This window comes from Diabrotica virgifera, chromosome 4, assembly GCF_917563875.1.
Source record: "Diabrotica virgifera virgifera chromosome 4, PGI_DIABVI_V3a".
Lineage (NCBI taxonomy): Eukaryota > Metazoa > Arthropoda > Insecta > Coleoptera > Chrysomelidae > Diabrotica > Diabrotica virgifera.
In genome coordinates, this window is record NC_065446.1 from 118989422 (window position 1) to 119008627 (window position 19206).

The 19206-nt window shown below is 32.1% G+C and overlaps 2 protein-coding genes across 3 annotated transcripts in view; one reads left to right on the forward strand and one right to left on the reverse strand.

Annotated features, from left to right (window-relative positions):
- The window catches only part of LOC114343388 (uncharacterized), an 81927-nt gene extending 74744 nt beyond the window's left edge, over positions 1 to 7183 (forward strand). For both annotated transcript variants that reach the window (XM_028294204.2, XM_028294205.2), the window contains exon 5: positions 6822 to 7183. In XM_028294204.2, the coding sequence (XP_028150005.2) occupies positions 6822 to 7116 (295 nt within the window). In that variant the 3' untranslated portion in view covers positions 7117 to 7183. The remainder of the gene's footprint in view (positions 1 to 6821) is intronic.
- LOC126883135 (acetyl-CoA carboxylase) overlaps positions 1 to 19206 on the reverse strand; it is a 465330-nt gene that overhangs the window by 391728 nt on the left and 54396 nt on the right. The gene's annotated exons all lie outside the window — the stretch shown is intronic.

A 19206-nucleotide genomic window follows, 5' to 3' on the forward strand; every position in this document is an offset into this window, starting at 1 on the left:
TTCTAAAATTCGGCGTCAAATCGGGCCAATAACGCGGGACCGTAAAGCCTTATGATCGTTTTGCCCTTTTCCATGAAGTAAATATAGATCACACCTTATGCGATCTTCGCCCTCCTCGGAGCACGTTCGCGGGTTTACGTCCACTGTGTCGACTATTCCTTGATCTCTGGTGTAGGTGTATACCAGTGGAACCATGTTTCGTCGACGGTTATGAAACACGGTAGAAACTCATTTGGATTACGCTTAAACAGCATCAGACACTGTTCTGAAGTTGTCTCAGGGTTGCGTTTATTGTTCGGAGCTAAAAAATACGGCAGCTATCACGCCGACAGCTTTTTTATGCCCAAAATTTCATGCAGGCAGGCCCCGGGCTTAGGTGACTGGCGCCCTGGGCAAATGGTCTACTGGCGCCCCCTTTATTACTATAATGATAATGTAAAAGCAAATAATCTATGTTACTTATATTTTATGAAGTAAAATAAATAACAAGAAAACACGTCTTTCATACAAAAAAATGTAGACTTTTATTTCTACATAATTCACACTTCCAGCAAAGATTACAATTTAAAATTATATTTTTAAGATCCTACTTTGTACAAAGCATTTTAAGTGACAGATTTTTTTCTAGCCTTCAATTTGGCAAACTTGTTTACTACGTCAGAAAGATCTGTGCTTAGGGTTAAGTCTTTTTCACAACACAGTAACATGAGACAATTTAACTTGCTGTCTGAAAGAGCAGATCTCTTAACATTCTTCAGACGATTCAAAGCGGAAAATCCTCTCTCTGCAGAGCAGTTGGTGAGAGGTAAGGTCAGAAAAATTCTAACAGCTACTTCAAGATTTGGGAAAGTACTCTTCAATTCATTTTTTATTATGTATTCATACACGTCATGGATTCCACTAAATTCTTCCTGTTTTGTGTCAGATATTTTTTAGTGGGTAATTTATTTTTCTAATTTATTCTTATTATCTCTTTTATTTTACGCCCTCAAAAATTTGGCGCCCTGGGCAAATGCCCAGTCTGCCCATTTATAGCCCGGAGCCTGCATGCAGGATATGACCAACGAGATCTTTTGAGATGTCTACTGTCTCATCTCAGGGGCGGCCCGTCAGGGTAGGCAAGGTAGGCGCCGCTTAACCTCTTCAAATGTACAATAATAAATTATTTATTAATATAAATTACTTATTTCAAAACTGTAATTTATAAATTTTGTTACAATACCTAAGTATCTAAAAATCTAAAATAAAACAAAGCTACATTTTAATTCATCTCCGAAGTTGTAATAATTATTGTACGCTCCCCGTAGCGTAGCACTACTACCGCGACGGCTCTACCCTAGGGCAGGCTCTTAATTAGCCAGAATTCGCATTTTGTCTCACTCTTTACGCTAAGCACAGCCTCTGGCACAGCGCTGTGTCGCTTGCCTGGCCGTGGTCTGGTGGCAGCATTTCAAATATTTTCGGGCTATAGGTAGGCTAGATTTGTTTGCGCCTTTGACATTGGTTGTGCCGAGCTGCATCTCGGGACTGCCAATTGCATGTTTTAGGATCCTGACTACCAATTCTGAAAAAAACGAAAAGTTCGAATTTTGTCATGAAATTTGGTATGCGGGGTTAGAATAATATTTCTAACAATTTTTCCAAATAACTTTTTGCCATATCTCTAACGCGAAACAGAATATTGAAAATTCATCCTGTTTGTGAATTCGCAGTAGGCCGCGTTTAAAATTTAAATTTCAGTTGAGGATCTTAAAAAATGTAAACCATCAAAATGAATGACTGCAAAATTTCAAATCTGTATTTATTTTGATAGCCCAAATATAAGGGTCCATCTTAAATGCGACACACTGTATACAGGGTGTTTGGTAAAAAATGGGCCATAGCTAACCCTAGATTCCTGAGGTTAAAATATGTCGATTTAAGCTAACTTACCTTAGTACGAAAGTTGATAATAACCGAAATACAGGGTGTCAAAGTTAAACTTTTATTTTATTTATTCTTGAATATTTACGAACAGACATGAGATAATAACACAACACTTGGTAAACGGGGATTTTTTGGGAAAAGAAATCTAAATTCGTCACCAAAAATGATGTATTATCCAGAGGGCGCCACATACGCCTTTCAGCGCTCATTTAATAGGTTCAATTTTTTTATTACCCACCCTACATACTTTTTAAATCAAAAATTTTATTCTGTTAATATTTTTACTGAAAAAAGGTACATATACGACATTCATCTCGCTAAACTGAACCGTTTTCGAGATAAACGCATTTTAAATCTGCGAGGCAACATAATTTTTTGCATAATATCATTGTAGTTACACCTGAAAAATAACTTAAAATCGTAAAAATTTACAAAAATGTATCTCCAATTTCTTCTAATGGAATTTGCGATGCAATTACATAAATATGAGAACTGGCACAATTATAATGGTTTCAAGTTTATTTTTCGGGTCTAACTACAATGATATGCAAAAATTATGTTGTATCGCAGGCTTAAAATGCGTTTATCTCGAAAACAGTTAAGCTTAACGAGATGAATGTGATACCTTTTTTAAGTAAAAATATGAGAATAAAAACGTTGATTCAAAGAGTAGGTGGAGTTGGAGATAAAAAAACTGAACGTATTAAATGGGCGCTGAAAGACGTATGTAGCGCCCTCTGGGCAAAACATCATTTTTGGTGGCAAATTTAGATTTCTCATCCCAAAAAACCCCCGCTTACCAAATTTCGTGTTGTTATCTATCCCAAGTCTGTCAGGAAATATTCAAGAATAAATAAAATAAAAGTTTAAGTTTGACACCCTGTATTTCGGTTATTATCAACTTTGGTACTAAGGTATGTTACCTTAAATCGACAAATTTTAAGCTCAGGAATGTAAGGTTCATTCTTTACCAAACACCCTGTACCTATTTAGGTATGTACATATTATATTATACACTATATGTGTCGCCTACCCGTATACTGAGGTCACGAGCAGCCACTGTCTCATCTATCTCACACACCTTCAGTGAGTGGTCTACCAATACGAGATCGTGGATTTTTTCACATTATCCTCACTGGTAGCCGTTTTTGGGGCACCTGGAAGTGACTTATCAAAAACCGACGTGCTACCACGTTGAAACTTATTAAACCAATTTTTGACGACTTCCATCGAAGGATCAGAGTCACCGTTTACAGAATTCAAGCGCTTTTTGATTTCGCTGCGGGATTTCCCTTGCAAAAACTAGAATCGAATCCCCGGCAGGTATTGTTGTTTTTCATTTTTCTGAAATTCCCAGACACGCTAGCTTCTACACGCGGTCAAAACAAAACTACGATATTTTGACATAGGCCGTCTACAATAATTTATTACACGATGGTAGATTTCTCTTGCGACAGTGGCTCCATCGGGCGGAGAGGCTAAGTACTTATCGGACCACCCACGTAGCTTATTGAAGTTATACTTATTTAGGCGCGATTGAGTGTAAAATTTCATAATTCTGCGCGCATGCGCACACAGACAGTATGGCATTTAGTTGCTAAATCTTTCAAGTTATGTACAGTCACATAATCACATAATTATTGTAAACGTGGATTATACAACAAAACAAATTAATATTCAATGTAAATAAATAAAAACTTAAGAAATAGAGAACCAGAATTAAGTTATAATCATTTAAGATTTGCAATGCAAGAGCTTTTGCACTGCATTGTTTAATTATTAAAAAACGGCTCCGAACTCTTGGAAGAAGCCGATAGGTTTCTTTGTATATGTCTACAATAACAACTAAAAAAGTTGTCAGATACCTCGATTATTCCAAGTCGTGATAAAATTAGGTGAAATTTATATTTTGATAGTAGAGTAGAGGATCTTTTTATAGTAAAGTAAATAATAAAAACAGTAAATATAATAGAACAGATACTTATAGTAAAGAATATAAACAAATATCAAGTGTCATCACCGCAACTGTCAAATAAATGTTACCAATTTATTCTAAAATGTCACCTTCATTCAATTACAGTTACAGTGTGTTCCGAACAAATGTGCTTCGTAAAAACGCTTTATAATCCATTTATACAAATTAAATGAAACATATTATTGTGTATTTCTTTAGGTTAACATTAATAGAAATCTTCAATTATTTCTACGCGTATATAATAAAATATGTCTAGTGGCTGTAATTCTAGTGTACTCGGAAAAATGATTCTAAAAAAGAACACACCTACCGCCAAATATTTCGTGTTGGTATCATGCGACGTCACAGGCTATGACGCGGATGACGGGCAACGGTTAGTAAATTAGACGAAGGATATAAATATATCAGTGCAAGAAAAGGCGTGAATATATTAGTGTTCTTAGTAAATATATTTATTATATTTTTTGTGTCTTTGGATTTGTCTTCCTCAGGAGTAAGATGAGTATTATTAAAACATTTTATTGTATATTTATTATACTTCACCTTGTCTGTTTGTTACCGTGAACTGTCATTAGGTACGTCTGAACCGATACAGACACAGTCCTCGTAGCGTATTTGGTATAGCATTCGGCCAGAGATCGAGAGGTCTTGAGTTCGAGTCCGGAGCAATCCTATACTTTTTTTTTATTTTTTTGAAAGCGGTAAGCACAAAATTAGTTTGATGTTAAAAAAAATTAAAATAAACTGTTTAAAGTATATTTATTTTTAAGAAATCATATAATAGAAGTATAACTTCTTACGTGCGTACAAAGTACACACACATTCTTTTTTTTTGAAAGGTTATTTATTTCTCTATTTAGTAATATAAACATTAACATAATTATAAAGATTTTTTTTTATTAAATTAATTTACACAAAAAGAAGAATTAAGCAATTTATTTAATTCAAAATACATTTTACTGCTGTCAGAAAAACGGGTCATAATGTTTATTTCACAAATAAACATTGCTTTTCGCTTAAATTCAATGTTCAAACTGCCGAGAGCTCGGCAGTTTTAACATTGAATTTAAGCGAAAAACAATGTTTATTTCTCAAATAAAAATTTCTTTCTGTTTTCTGGCAGCACTCAAATGTATTTTGATATAAATGAATTACATACATTCTTCTTTTTGTCTCATTTAGCCCCGTATTCATAGTCGAGACTCAAGTCAGAGTCGATGCTCAAGTCCGACCTTGAACAAATTCTTATACAAATTTGTATACACATTTTTTCAAGGTCGACCTTAAGCATCGACTCTGACTTGAGTCTCGACTATGAATACGGGCCTTAATTTAATTAAAAACAAAATTTTGGACACCCTGTATAAATAATTATGTTAACATTTATTTTACTGAATAGAGAATTAAATAACCTTTTAAATGAGATACCACACGGCCCCTACTCTTATTTAAAAAAATCATCGAGTACGTCATCATGACCAGATGGATGACGTCACTAGCATGATATATACGCCAAAAAGTCATAATTTAAAAAAAAAATTGACCTGTCTCAGGATTTCTCTACAAAGTTGTTCCTTCTCGAGATAATGAATTTATTCCAACTCAAACGTCCTCACTGTATACAGGGTGTCCCAGACTAATTTAGCCACGCTATATCTCTTAAACGAATAGAGATTTTCGAATGGGACAAAAAGTGGTCTATTCTACTTGTAATACACTTTAATATGGCGTAGAAAAAATCATCCCCTAAATATTCATCCCTTAGTTACAACCCCTAAATTTAATTTTTTTAATAGCATCCTATATATTTTTTTATAGTTTTGGATGTGGTCTTCTATCGTCTATTCAACACATTTTTTGAAAATAAAATCGGTTCGTAAATAACCAAAAAAATATCAGTTTAGTTTTGTTAATTATGTGTCCCAGACTAATTTATCCAGGCTATATTTCTTAAACGAATAGAGATTTTCGAATGGGACAAAAACTGATCTATTCCATTTGTAATACACTTTAATATGGCGTAGAAAAAAATTATCCCCTAAATATTCATCCCTTAGTTACAACCCCTAACTTTACTTTCTTTTAATAGCACCCTGTAAGTTAGGGATGTATATTTAGGGGATGAATTTTTTCTACGCCATATGAAAGTGTATTACAAATGGAATAGATCAGTTTTTGTCCCATTCGAAAATCTCTATTCGTTTAAGAAATATAGCCTGGATAAATTAGTCTGGGACACACAATTAACAAAAATAAACTGATAGTTTCTTGGTTATTTACAAACCGATTTTATTTTCAAAAAATGTATTGAATAGACGATAAAAGACCACATCCAAAACTATAAAAAAATATACAGGGTGCTATTAAAAAATTAAAGTTAGGGGTTGTAACTAAGGGATGAATATTTAAGGGATGATTTTTTTGTACGCCATATTAAAGTATATTACAAGTAGAATATATCACTTTTTGTCCCATTCGAAAATCTCTATTCGTTTAACAGAAATAGCGTGGCTAAATTAGTCTGGGACACCCTGTATATTATATAGTTCCTAAAAACCTTGATCTATTTTGTTCTAAGTCTATAAAATGTTGTAAGTCTATAAAATGGAAAAAAATCCCCAAAATCCCCCTAAAAAAAACAAGTTTTTCGGATTTTTGAAGGTGGTTATACGAAACTATACATTCAGTGTGTGAATATTTTGAAATTATTGTATCCCACCTAAAACAAAAAAACGAAAAATGATGCTTTTGGTGGTAGGGGAAGGGATGGTAACTGTTAAAATTAAGCTGAGCTGTCTTATTTTTTAATTAAATAGAACGTAAAAAATGAAAAAAAACTGAATTCCTCGGGTGAGGACATTTTGCCTATTTTAACAGGCTCAAAAAATAGTTCAATAAGTTATTAATATACTTTTTTAAGAGTGAAGAAATCCAGCGTCGTACCCAATATAGAAGATTATCCTCTCAAAACGAACAGTAAGCACAGAGTCGATATGCTGATCAATAAAGAACTCTACACGCTGGACTCTTACAACAGAAGATTCTCGTCGAAAAATGGTGGCAGCAGATCTTCTACAAAAGACCGATCTAGTGATTCTCACGAATATGCCAACCGTAATCCCATGATTTTGGCTAAAAAACAACAAGAGATTCGAAACAAGGAGGCGCAGAAGAAGGTAGAGCGGTTTTTAAAGGAGCCAATTGAAAAGAAATGAAATGTACAATTGAACTTTAATATATATTGTAACAATCTAAAAAAATTAAATTTTTTTTCGATTAAAACTTTTGTGAAACCCAGTATACATAAAAATTAATAGCTTCCTATATTATTCATAAGAGATTTGCGTATTTAAATCTTAATTCGAGTGTTTGGTATCATTCGATAGATTTTAAAAAAATATTAAACACATATTTTTTTAGTTTCTCGACCTGACGTTTATTTCTCGAAACATTTGCTTTTTTCTTGTAAAACTTTGTGGCTCACCCACTTCCTTACGCCCCGCTCAAACCGTCAGATTTGTGAAATATACACTGTTCTGCATGTACTTAACTTACCTTATGGTAGGGGAGCAAAGTATGCTAAATGTGCAGTCACTCGAGTGTTATGGGGACCTATTGGGTTGTGAAGAGTAGGTTCTAAAACCAAAAAAAGTTAATTAAAGTTTTCCATTTTAGTGGGGACTTTCCATTTTTAATTTAATTTTCCATTTCCAACAATCGTTTTTTAGATTCTAGCGCCATCTATCCACAATTCGTAAGGAATCCAAATCTGCATTAAAAAATGGGGGCTCCCATTTAAGATTTTAAAGTAACCCCCAACCCCACCTCGGTGGGGAGTCGTGTTTGGTGCCATTCGATAGATTTTTCAAAAGTATTGAGTAAGTGTATTTTTCAGTTTTTCTATCTGATGTTCATTTCACGAAATATCGCGGGATTCCTATTTAAAATTTTAAATTTACCCTCGACCCCTGACCATGGGAAGCCGTATTTGGTATCATTCGATAGATTTTTGAAAAATATTGAACACATATTTTTTAGTTTTTCGATCTGTCATTCATTTCGCGAAATATTCGCTTTATTTCTCGTGAAACTTTGGGACTCACCCATTTCCTTACGCCCCGCTCAAATCGTCAGATTTTTTAAATATACACTGTTTTGCATGTACCGGGTGTCCACTTATATTTTCCCCCATTTTAACTGCCTATAACTTCTAAACGGCTCAAGATAGAAATATGCGGTTTTCGCCGAAATGTTTTATTTTAGCAAAAGTTTTGTTTGAATGGATTAAATTTTGTATATCGCTTTCAAAAAAAATTGGCGGATTTTTGAAAAAAACGTTGTTGACTTTTTCTAATGGAACACCCAGTATATTTTTCTGTAAATTGAAAGAAAGGTCATTCACCTATCCGGCAATATAAAGTTTTTCAAAATCGGTTGTCAACTCACTGAGTAATTAATTTTTAAAATGAGAGGTGCAACGTGGATATCGCATACCTAAATAACATGATTAAGCAAAAATTGATATTATGTTATGTGATTTCCACATTGCATCTCTCATTTTAAAAATTAATTGCTCAGTCATTTGACAACCGATTTTAAAATTTTTTATATCGCTGGATAGGTACCTAAATGACCATTTTTTCAAGTTACAAAAAGTATACTGGGTGTTTAAAAAAAAAGTCAACAACGTTTTTTTTTTCAAAAATCCGCCATTTTTTATTTAAAAGCGTTATAAAAAATGGTCATTTACCTAAAAACTTGAAAAAACGTTTATTTACCTATCCAGCGATATAAAAATTTTTAATTTTAACTATTTATAATGGGAAATAAGCCACAATATTATTAAAAAATGATTTTGTATTAACGTTTCGACGCCCAAATCGGGTGCCGTTGTCAAAATACAAAATACTACTAACATAAAAAAAAATTTTTTAAAATCGGTTGTCAAATGACTGAGCAATTAATTTTTAAAATGAGAGATGCAATGTGGAAATCACATAAATTGATATTATGTTATGTGATATCCATGTTGCACCTCTCATTTTAAAAATTAATTACTCAGTGATTTGACAACCAATTTTGAAAAACTTTATATCGCTGGATAGGTAAAGGACCTTTCTTTCAACTTACAAAAAAATATACTGGGTGTTCCATTAAAAAAAAAATCAACAAAGTTTTTTTCAAAAATCCGCCATTTTGTTTTCGTATTTGAAAGCGATATAAAAAGTTTAATCCATTTCAGCGAAAACCGCATATTTCTATCTTGAGCCGTTTTGAAGTTATAGGCAGTTAAAATGGGGGAAAATATAAGTGGACACCCGGTATTTAACTTACCTTATCTTAACCTTCGGATGACCAAACGGGGGAAATTTGGACCCCAGCGTATGTTTTTCTTTAATAAATTCAAAAGTATTTTCAATTTTTAACTCATTATTTTTTTATTTGACTTTAATATCATTCTAGACATCCTCATATTTTGAAATAACAAAAAAAATTATTTTACGAATAAAAAATATATTCTGAAGTTGATGCTTAGTAAAATACCGTCTATTATGTGTAAATCCAAGTAGTTTTACGCTAATGACGTCGACTTTGCAAAGTAACAAGACACTTACTCAACATACACACTACACATGACACTAATACTCATGTTGTGACTGGCTGAATGACAAAAAGTCCATGCCATAAAAAAAACTTCCTTTTTTTGTTAATTGTCATTTTTGACATTTTTGACCTGGGGTCATTTTTACCCCCTTTGGTCATCCGTGTAACAAAAAAAGGTTGGTCATCGGAAGGTTAACAAAAAAACACATGTTTTTGGACGGTTTTTCGCAGATAAATCAAAAAAGTAAGTATTTTAGCGAAAACAATATTCTTAGCAAAAATATATAGTTTTTGCTAAGAATATTGTTTTATTAATTAATTTTTTTAATTAATCTCCCAAAAACGGAGCTGTTTTCGGGGAAAATTCATTACAACTTTTTTAAAGTGTTTAAAAAAGGTTTTATTTTGTTTTTTAAAAACGCTTCTAACATTAAAAGTAAGTGAGTTACGCTCAAAATATTGCTGGTCTTTTTTATTTTTTGCTAAAAAATCGCGAAAATCACCCACTAATTGACTTTCCAAATAAAATTAATCGTTACTGCTTCACAAGTTACTTAACTTATGTATTGTTTATATTATCTATAAGTTTCATTGGTTCAAAGTGCTCATTTTTGAAAAAAATTGGGTTTAAAAAAAAACATTTTTTTTTATTTTGAAAAAAATAGAATTTTTTATGGAATTAACTTAAAAATTATTAATAATACCAAAAATCACAAAGAGTAATAAAATGTTCGTTTTGCTTTTCGGAATAATTTTGATTTTTTGTTTTTTTGTTAGACAAAAATTGGTTATGCTATGGCTATTCAAAATTTGCCTAAACTCGTGATTAGTTACTCGTTCAAGCCATTTTAACTACAGCTTTTTCAAAAATAAGCACTTTGAACCGATGAAACTTACAGATCATATAAATAATACATAAGCAAAGTAAGTTGTCAAGTGGTAATGATAAAATTTATTTGTGATGTTAATTAGGGGGTGATTTTCGCGATTTTTTTTTACCAAAAAATAAAAGGGACCAACAATATTTTGAGCATAATCAGTTACTTTTAATGTTAGAAGTTTTTTTAAAAAACAAAAATAAACCTTTTTTTAAACACTTTAATGAATTTTCCCCGAAGGATGCTTCGTTTCTGGGTTATTTCACATTGAAATATTCGATTTCGTTGCTTTTCATTAGCTAAAACGCTGCTTCTACTAGGTCTACAGACCTCATACATACACAATTTTTTTGGAAAAGGTGTATGTGAAAATTGCTCCATGGGAAGCCGAGAAAATGCATTTTTTTAACGTGTACCGATTTTGAACTTTGACATTACATTTTCTCCAACCTAATTTTTGATTGGAACTTTGTTATTTTTTGCAATTTTCACTAGTAATATCGATAGTTTTTATTATAATAATATATGTTATGAGTATTTTAAAGATATGAAAATTGGTGTGGAGAAAGAGGACAAAAATAAAAAGGTGATGGTTCAAAAAATATGATCCTATTGTTTATATCTTTGCCGTAAATGCAGGTCAACTTTAACCGTTTGTATCTCAGGAACCACAAATTACAATTAAACGTTTTTTCTTTTAAAAGAAGCGTCCTACCGCTTTTTTTTCTAGTACCGTTTTCATGAATTAATTTAATTTAATATTTCCCGAGATATTCTATTTGTTTATAAGTCAAAAAATTGTTTATAATTTTAAAATATTTCTGAGGCCGCTTAAATAGTTCAATTTCAATTCTGTAAAGTACATTAGATAGGTACAGTGTCTTTTTATACAAAAATCATAGTTATTCTTATGTAGGTACCATAATTATTGTGGATATTATAGCGACCGTAAATTTTTAATTAACAATTTAATTGTTGCTAAACTGTTCATTCAATTTCCATCGGCTGCTGGAATTATAATCTATAATCTATACGAAAAGAGCTTTTATATTAATGGTAGGGGAGCAAAGTATGCTAAATGTGCAGTCACTCGAGCGCTTTGGAGACCTCTTAGGTTGTGAAGAGCAGGTCCTAAAACCAAAAAAAGTTAAGTAACATTTTCCATTTTAGTGGGCGCTTGCCATTTTTAATTTAATTTTCCATTTCCAACAATCGTTTTTTCCGATTATAACGCCGTCTATGCATAATTCGAAAAAATGTTTCGAATAAAAGTTACTTATTTTTTCGTAAGGAATCCAAATCTGCTATAAAAAATGGGGGCTCCTATTTAAGATTTTAAAGTAACCCCCACCCCACCTCCGTGGGGAGTCTTGTTTGGTGCCATTCGATAGATTTTGTAAAAATATTAAATAAGTGTATTTTACAGTTTTTCGATCTGATGTTCATTTCGCGAAATATCGCGGGATTCGTATTTATAATATTAAATTTACCCCCACCCCTCTCCGTGGGAAGTCGTGTTTGGTATCATTCTATAGATTTTTAAAAAATATTGAGCACACATTTTTTAGTTTTTCGATCTTTCGTTCATTTCGCGAAATATTCGCTTTTTTCTTGTGAAACTTTGGGACTCGCCCATTTCCTTACGCCCGGCTCAAATCGTCAGATTTTTGAAATATACACTCTTTTGCATGTACTTAACTTACCTTATCTTAATCTGACAATTTCGAATTTTTTGAAGGATAGATTTTTTTTTCGGGCCCCCCTTAACGAACTCCCCTGTGTTAAGAGCCAATATATGGTAGAGGTACCTACATCTGCAGGGTACCAGGTTTGTCCCCATATGATAATCTGACGCGCTCGAGTAACTGCAAAAATCCCCGCTTGGGCTCCCCTACCATAAGGCTATGGGTACATAATTCACAAATATTTTACATCTATCCCTACTTTTTCTGTCTTTACACGGCAAATTACGTGTAGTAAAATTCTCACTGGTATGGAAACTGCAGATGTAAACATTAGGTTGGCAGTGACATTGTCATTAGAAAGGTAGAGATGGCTATTTCGGTTTCGTTCAGTTTTTGAATGTTCTTGGATAACCTTTACTTGTATAAATGATACGATTATTTTTTCATTAATAATGTATTTATTAGTGGTTACCATTATTTATATACTATACAAATAGTCGAAAAAGAAAAAAAGTTTATTAGCGGAAACAGAAGACCAACTTAAGATATGGATGAACATATTATCAGAAGAAAGTAACAGGCTGTTAAAGTCATTCTTCAGAGTTCCCAAAGCTTCATATACCTGGGCAGAGAGCTAAATACTCAACTAGACCACTGAAAAGAAATCATAAGGCGCATTGAAATAGCAAGGTCTGGTTTCATGAACATGCGTAAAATGCTCTGTAACCCCAAGCTATCAGCCACAATAAGATTGAGAACACTAAAGTGTTATGTGTGAATGTGTGGTCTCTATTACTATATGGTTGCGCGACCTGAACATTAAAACAGTATGACGTTAACAAATTGAATTTATTCGAAATGTGATGAACCGCTGAATGTTAAGAATAAGCTGGGCCAGCAGAACCACGAATGAAAAATTACTGAGAATAATAAACACACGTCCTCATCTGGTCAATACTATCAAAATTAGATAGACGTCATATCTAGGACACATAATGCGCCATAGGGAATTTGAGCAGCTCCAGGTAATATTAAATGGCAAGATCGAAGGTAAAAGGGGTTAAAGAAGAAAGAAAAAATCTTGGCTCCGAAACATCAGAGATTGGACCCACACAACAGGAAATGACTTAATTCATCAAGCCCAGAATAGAGAGAAATTTGCCATATTGACCGCCAACCTCAATAGAGAAGTCACTTAGGAAAAGAAGCCGAAAGTATCATTTTATTATTTTTCTTCGAGAAAAAAAAAGCGTTAAAACTCTCCGTAAAAAGCGAAGCCTTTAATTATAAAATCTTAAAATCATCTTTATTAAAATATGAAGCCAACATTTAATAATTCACTCAAGAAAATGGGCGGAATGCATAAAACGTAGTAGATGCTATTGCTTCAGCAAATAGTCATAGTTCAGAGAAATAAGGAAAAAAATATCATGTTGGTGACACAACCCCCTCCAGGCCGAAACCAAATTTTTTGAGTAGTGTGGACATCTATAATAATAACTTATATGTTTCCTGCAGCCGATTTTGATGATATACATAGTTATAAACAAATGAAGATCAAAAAACGCTATATTTTTGCTTTTTTCGTCTATTGCCAAAAGACTAAGCATTTTAAACAAATTTGGAAGAAGAAACTCATAAATCATATAAAAAACTTTAATATAGCGTCCGCTGAATATGTTTATCCTTATTGGTTGCTTAGAAAATTGCAATATAATTCATAAATTTTGAGTTTTTATAAATATTCATAACTTATGTAAAAATTAATTTAGAACCTTGTTATTACACGGAATGCTGGGACTTCTAGGTATTAAATCATACACTAAATTTCATAATAATTGGTCAAATAGTTTAAAAGTTATTTAATTTGTTTATCCCAAATTCATTTTTTTTGCAACACTAAGTCAGAAAATGATAAAGTTACAGTAACACTTTGGATACTTTATAAAAGAAGAAGATTTATGCTAATGACTTAATTAAAAAAAATTACAAAAAATAATTCTAAGTATCGCAAAATTATTTTGCAAGAACATGTCGATTTTTTGCTTATAAACAATTAAAATAACTTTTTAACCATTACCCGTAGAAAAATTATTTTTTCATATTTAGAAAGACTGAATTTTTATACAAATTTAAAAAAGAAAAAATTGTCCTAGGGCAATTAGGGACGAAGTTGCCCCCCCCTTTTTTAATTCACAGCAGCTTTCTTTATAACAATTACGAAGTCAAATCAGTCACATTTGAAAGAACATACTTGAGAGTTTTATTGTACCAAATATAAAAAATATATACTTTCAAACAAATCGTCCACAAAGCTTCAAAATGTGACCCTTAAAATCGGCCGGCCTTGAAACTTGGGAGATCGATGAGAAGGGGGAAGGAACTGTTAGCTGTATCTCTTGTTCTCGCCTATGGATTTCGACGTTTCTTTTTTTAATTTGTATGTAATTTTTGCGTACAATACGAGTATGCATTATTTAAATAAATTAATTGTTATATACACCATCAAATTTGTTTAAACAATTTTTTTTCAATTTTTTTTAATAATATTTGAAGTAATTTTAATTACAAAACATAAATATTTATGAATAATATAATTTTACATAGTTTTTTATTAAACTTAGTAATAATTCGATATCGAAAGTCCAATCGAAGTCCAATATATCGAAAATTTCTAGAGATTTTTTTATTGAAAATAGACATGTGGTATTTTTATGGCAGGAGCAACTTACAAAAAAAAATATAGTAAAATTTTGACACCTCATAAAAATTGTATGGGGGTTTTGTTCCTTTAAACCCCCCAAACTTTTGTGTACGTTCCAATTAAATATTATTGTGGTACTGTTAATTAAACACAATGTTTTTAAAAGTTTTTTGCCTCTCAGTACTTTTTCGAAAAGTCAGTTTTTATTGAGAAATTTTGAATATTAGTCAAATCCACCACATATTTGTATATGGTTAAGTACGATTATGGAGACTTGGTAATCGTATGAAAATTTATTTATAATTTACATTTTTAGGTATATTTTGAACCATATTAAAAAGAAGCCACATCTTGATAAAAGGTGCCTTATCGAAAAAATACTAAGAGACAAAAAAGTTTTAGAAACATTGTGTTTAACTAATGGTACCGCAGTAATAGTTTAATTGGAACGTACACAAACATTTGGGGGATGTAAAGGAACAAAACCCCCATAAAATTTTTATGGGATGCACAAATTTCACTATAATTTTTCTTTACGATTTTCCTGTCATAAGAATGATACATGTCCATTTTCAATAAAAAATCTCTAATAGTTTTCGATGTATTGGAAAAAATCGATTTTCATTTTGTAAATTCAAAGGGCTATAACTTTTTTATGTGCACATTTGTATTAAGGTAAGTTAGGTCCAATCGATCTATTTTTGGTCCCAGAATATGTGATTTAATTTATGACCTGTATTTTTGTTACGCTCTGTATAACTAATGTGTACGTTTTACAATAAAGGTTACATCAAATATTATTTAAAAAATTGAAAAAAAATTGTTTAAACAAATTTGATGGTGTATATAACAATTAGTTTATTTAAATAACGCATATTCGTAATGTACGTAAAAAGTACATACAAATTAAAAAAAGAAACAACGAAATAAATAATCGAGAACCAGAGATACAGTTAACAGCTCCTTCCCCCCTCTCGTCGCTATCCAAAGTTTCAACGCCGGCAAATTTTAAGGGCCATATTTTTAAGCTTTGTGGACGATTTCCTTGAAAGGAAATCTTTTGTATACTTGGTACATTAAAACTTTGAAGTATTTTCTTTCAAATGCGGCTAATTTTATTTCTTAATTGTTATAAACAAAGCTGCTGTGAATTAAAAATAGAAGGGGGTTAACTTTGTTCCTAATTGTCCTAGGACAATTGTTTTTCTTTCTGAATGTATATAAAAATTCAGTCTTTTTAAATATGAAAAAATAATTTTTCTACGGGTAACGGTTAAAAAGTTATTCTAATTGTTTATAAGCAAAAAATCGACATGTTTTTGCAAAATAATTGTACACTATTTAAAATAATTTTTTGTCATTCTTTTAAAATTAAGTTAATAGCACAAATCTTCTTCTTTCATAAACTGTCCAAAGTATTACTGTAACCTCATCGTTTTCTGACTTATAGTGTTGCAAAAAATATTAATTTGGGATAAACAAATTAAATAACTTTTAAACTATTTGACCAATTGCTTTGAAATTTAGAATATAATTTAAGCACCAGATGTCTCAGCATTCCTTGTAATAAGAAAGTTCTGACTTAATTTTTACATAAGTTATGAACATTTATAAAATCTCAAAATTTATGACTTATTTTGAAATTTTCTAAGCAACAAATAAGGATAGAAATATGTAGCGAACGCCATATTAAAGTTTTTTATATGATTTATCAGCTTCTTACTCTCAAATTTGTTTAAAATGCTTCACTTTTTAATAATAGACGAAAAAAGCGAAAATTTAGCGTTTTTTATCTTCATTTGTTTATAACTATGTATATCATCAAAATCGGCTGCAGGAAACATATAGGTTATTAATATAGATGTCCATACTACTCAAAAAATTTGGTTTCGCCCTGGAGGGGGATGTGTCACGAAAAAAGTCTTATTTCTCTGGACTATCACTACTTTGTAGCATTTTATTTTACATAAAAGTAGGTGCGTTTGTTGAGAAGAACTTACTACACAACAGAAGTACCTACTACTGACCAGAAGTATCTACTAAAAAGCGTAGCGCCAGCCGTGTCTGCATTACACCAATCGTGATGGAATTAGTTTTCCATGTGCTTGTGATTGGTGAATTCACATTTTAACGTACCAAATTATTAGAATTGTACATAAGTAAAAATGAGTGACTCAGATCCGAAGCGACAAAAGAGTTACGCGATGATAAAAATGAACAATTGTTATTTGTTAATCTTCTTCACAATTATTAAATGGTGATACCTCGGTAATTATTACAGTTTCTCTTGTCTTCTTTTTTGTGTATTGGTAGTATAATGTCTTTCTTCCAGTCCTTTGGTAATTCTGCTCTATTTATGATATCCATTAGTTCTTTCATGCTATCCATTCCCTCTGTCCCCATGAATTTTATCATTTCCGGGGTGATATGATCCTTACCTGGTGCTTTGCCCAATTTTACTCTTTCTATTGCTTTCTCTAATTCCTCTCTTGTTATGGATTCCACTTGTTGTTCTTCATTCCTTTCTTGTATCTCCCCTATGTTGTCCGTGTCTGCATGAGTTAGCTCTTTGAAATGTTCTCTCCATCTTTCCATTATTTGTTTTTCTTCTGTTAGTACGTTTCCATTCTTGTCTTTTATATTCGGCATCGTGTGCGCTTTCTTTTGTCTGAGTTGTTTTAATGCGCCGTAGAAGAGTTTTTGGTTTTCCCTATAATTTTTTGTCATTTTTTGTCCAAATCTCTCCCATGACCTTTCCTTTCCTGCTTTCACCGCTATTTTAACCTCTTTCCTTTTTTCTTTATATGCCTCGTAATCTTCCGGGTGTTTTGTACTTAAATATCTCTTCCATTTTTCTTTTTTGTTCTTTATTTTCTCTCGTATTTCTTCCGTCCACCATTCCGTTCTCCTCATGTTAGTATTTGCTATTTTTGCTTTCCCACAAGTTTCCTCAGCTGCTTTGATTATGCTGGTTTTTAGATATTCCCATTTTTCTTCTATATTTGTATTTTTTGCCCTACCTTTCAGAGTATTATCTAATTTTTCTTGGAATTTCTTCTTATATCTTTCCTCTTTTAATTTGTAACTTTTTATTTTTTTCGTTTACTACCTTTCTTCTCTTTTCTTCTTTTTCTTCTGTTGTTCTAATTCTCATTATTAGTAGATAGTGGTCACTGCCAATCTCTGAGCCTCTTTTCACTTTCGTATCCTGTACTCTTTTCCATTTGTTGCTGCTTACCAAAAAGTAATCTATGATTGATTTTTCGTTTCTGCTGTCTTGTACTCTCGTGTATTTGTGTACTTCCCTGTGTTTAAACTTTGTATTTGTTATAACTAGTTTGTTCTCCATACATATTTCTATTATTATTTCACCATTTCTGTTTAGTATTTCTTCTCCTTCTTTTCCCATGCACTCCTCTATTCCGCTGTTGTTGTTTCCGACTCTACCGTTTAGATCTCCCATTACAATTATGTTTTCTTCCCCATTATCAATTTGCATTTGGAGCTCCTCGAAAAATTTATCTTTCTCTTCCTTTCTTGCATCTTCATTTACTCCGTAGGCTGTTATTATTGTCCATATTTCTTCGTCCATCAGTTTTATTTTCACCGATAATATTCTCTGGTTAACATATGTTTCTTCTATAACGTGTTGTAGTCTATTCGGTGCAATTATTATCCCGGCTCCTTCTTTTGCTCTCTCTTTTGTATCCGCTCCTACCCAAAGTAACCAATATCCTTTGTGTATTTTCTTAAGATCTTTTCCTTTCATCTTCGTTTCCGTTATTCCTAGTATTTCTATTTTTTGTTTTATCATTTCTTCTACCAGTTCTTCCTCTTTTCCGTTGATGCTTCTCACATTCCGTGTTCCCATTTTTATCTCTCCTTTTTTCTGCAATCTAGCTTTCCCCTTCTTTTTATTTTCATCCTTGTTTACCTGTGCATCATCTTTTTCCCTATCGCTTTTCCCATTCATTGCCTTGGTCGCCATTGTTGTGTGTCCGGTCTCATTATTTTCTATTACTTTTTTGGAGTCCTTTCCCCGATGTTTCTGTGAATTTGTATAATTTTCTCATTATTATGGTCCCATTTCCACTCCTTCCCATTAATCTCCAGTTTCATATATCCTATCTTCGTAGTATTACCTTTGTCTTTTTCTTCTTTTGCCATTTTCCTAATTTTTGCTTGTATTTCCCTTTCCTTTCTTGTTAAATCTGATTCTATATACACCTTTTGTCCCTGTAGATTCTTAAGTTTTCCTTTGTTTTTTAGTACACTTAGCTTATCCGTTAGGTTTTCCATTTCTGCTACAAAAATTTGGTCTCCGATCTTCACCGCTGCTCTAAGTTTGACCTGTAATTTCAGATTTCTTCCTATGAAGTGTTCTACTGACTCCTTTACTGGTTTTCTGTCGTTAGGATCCAGTGTTAGGCCCTT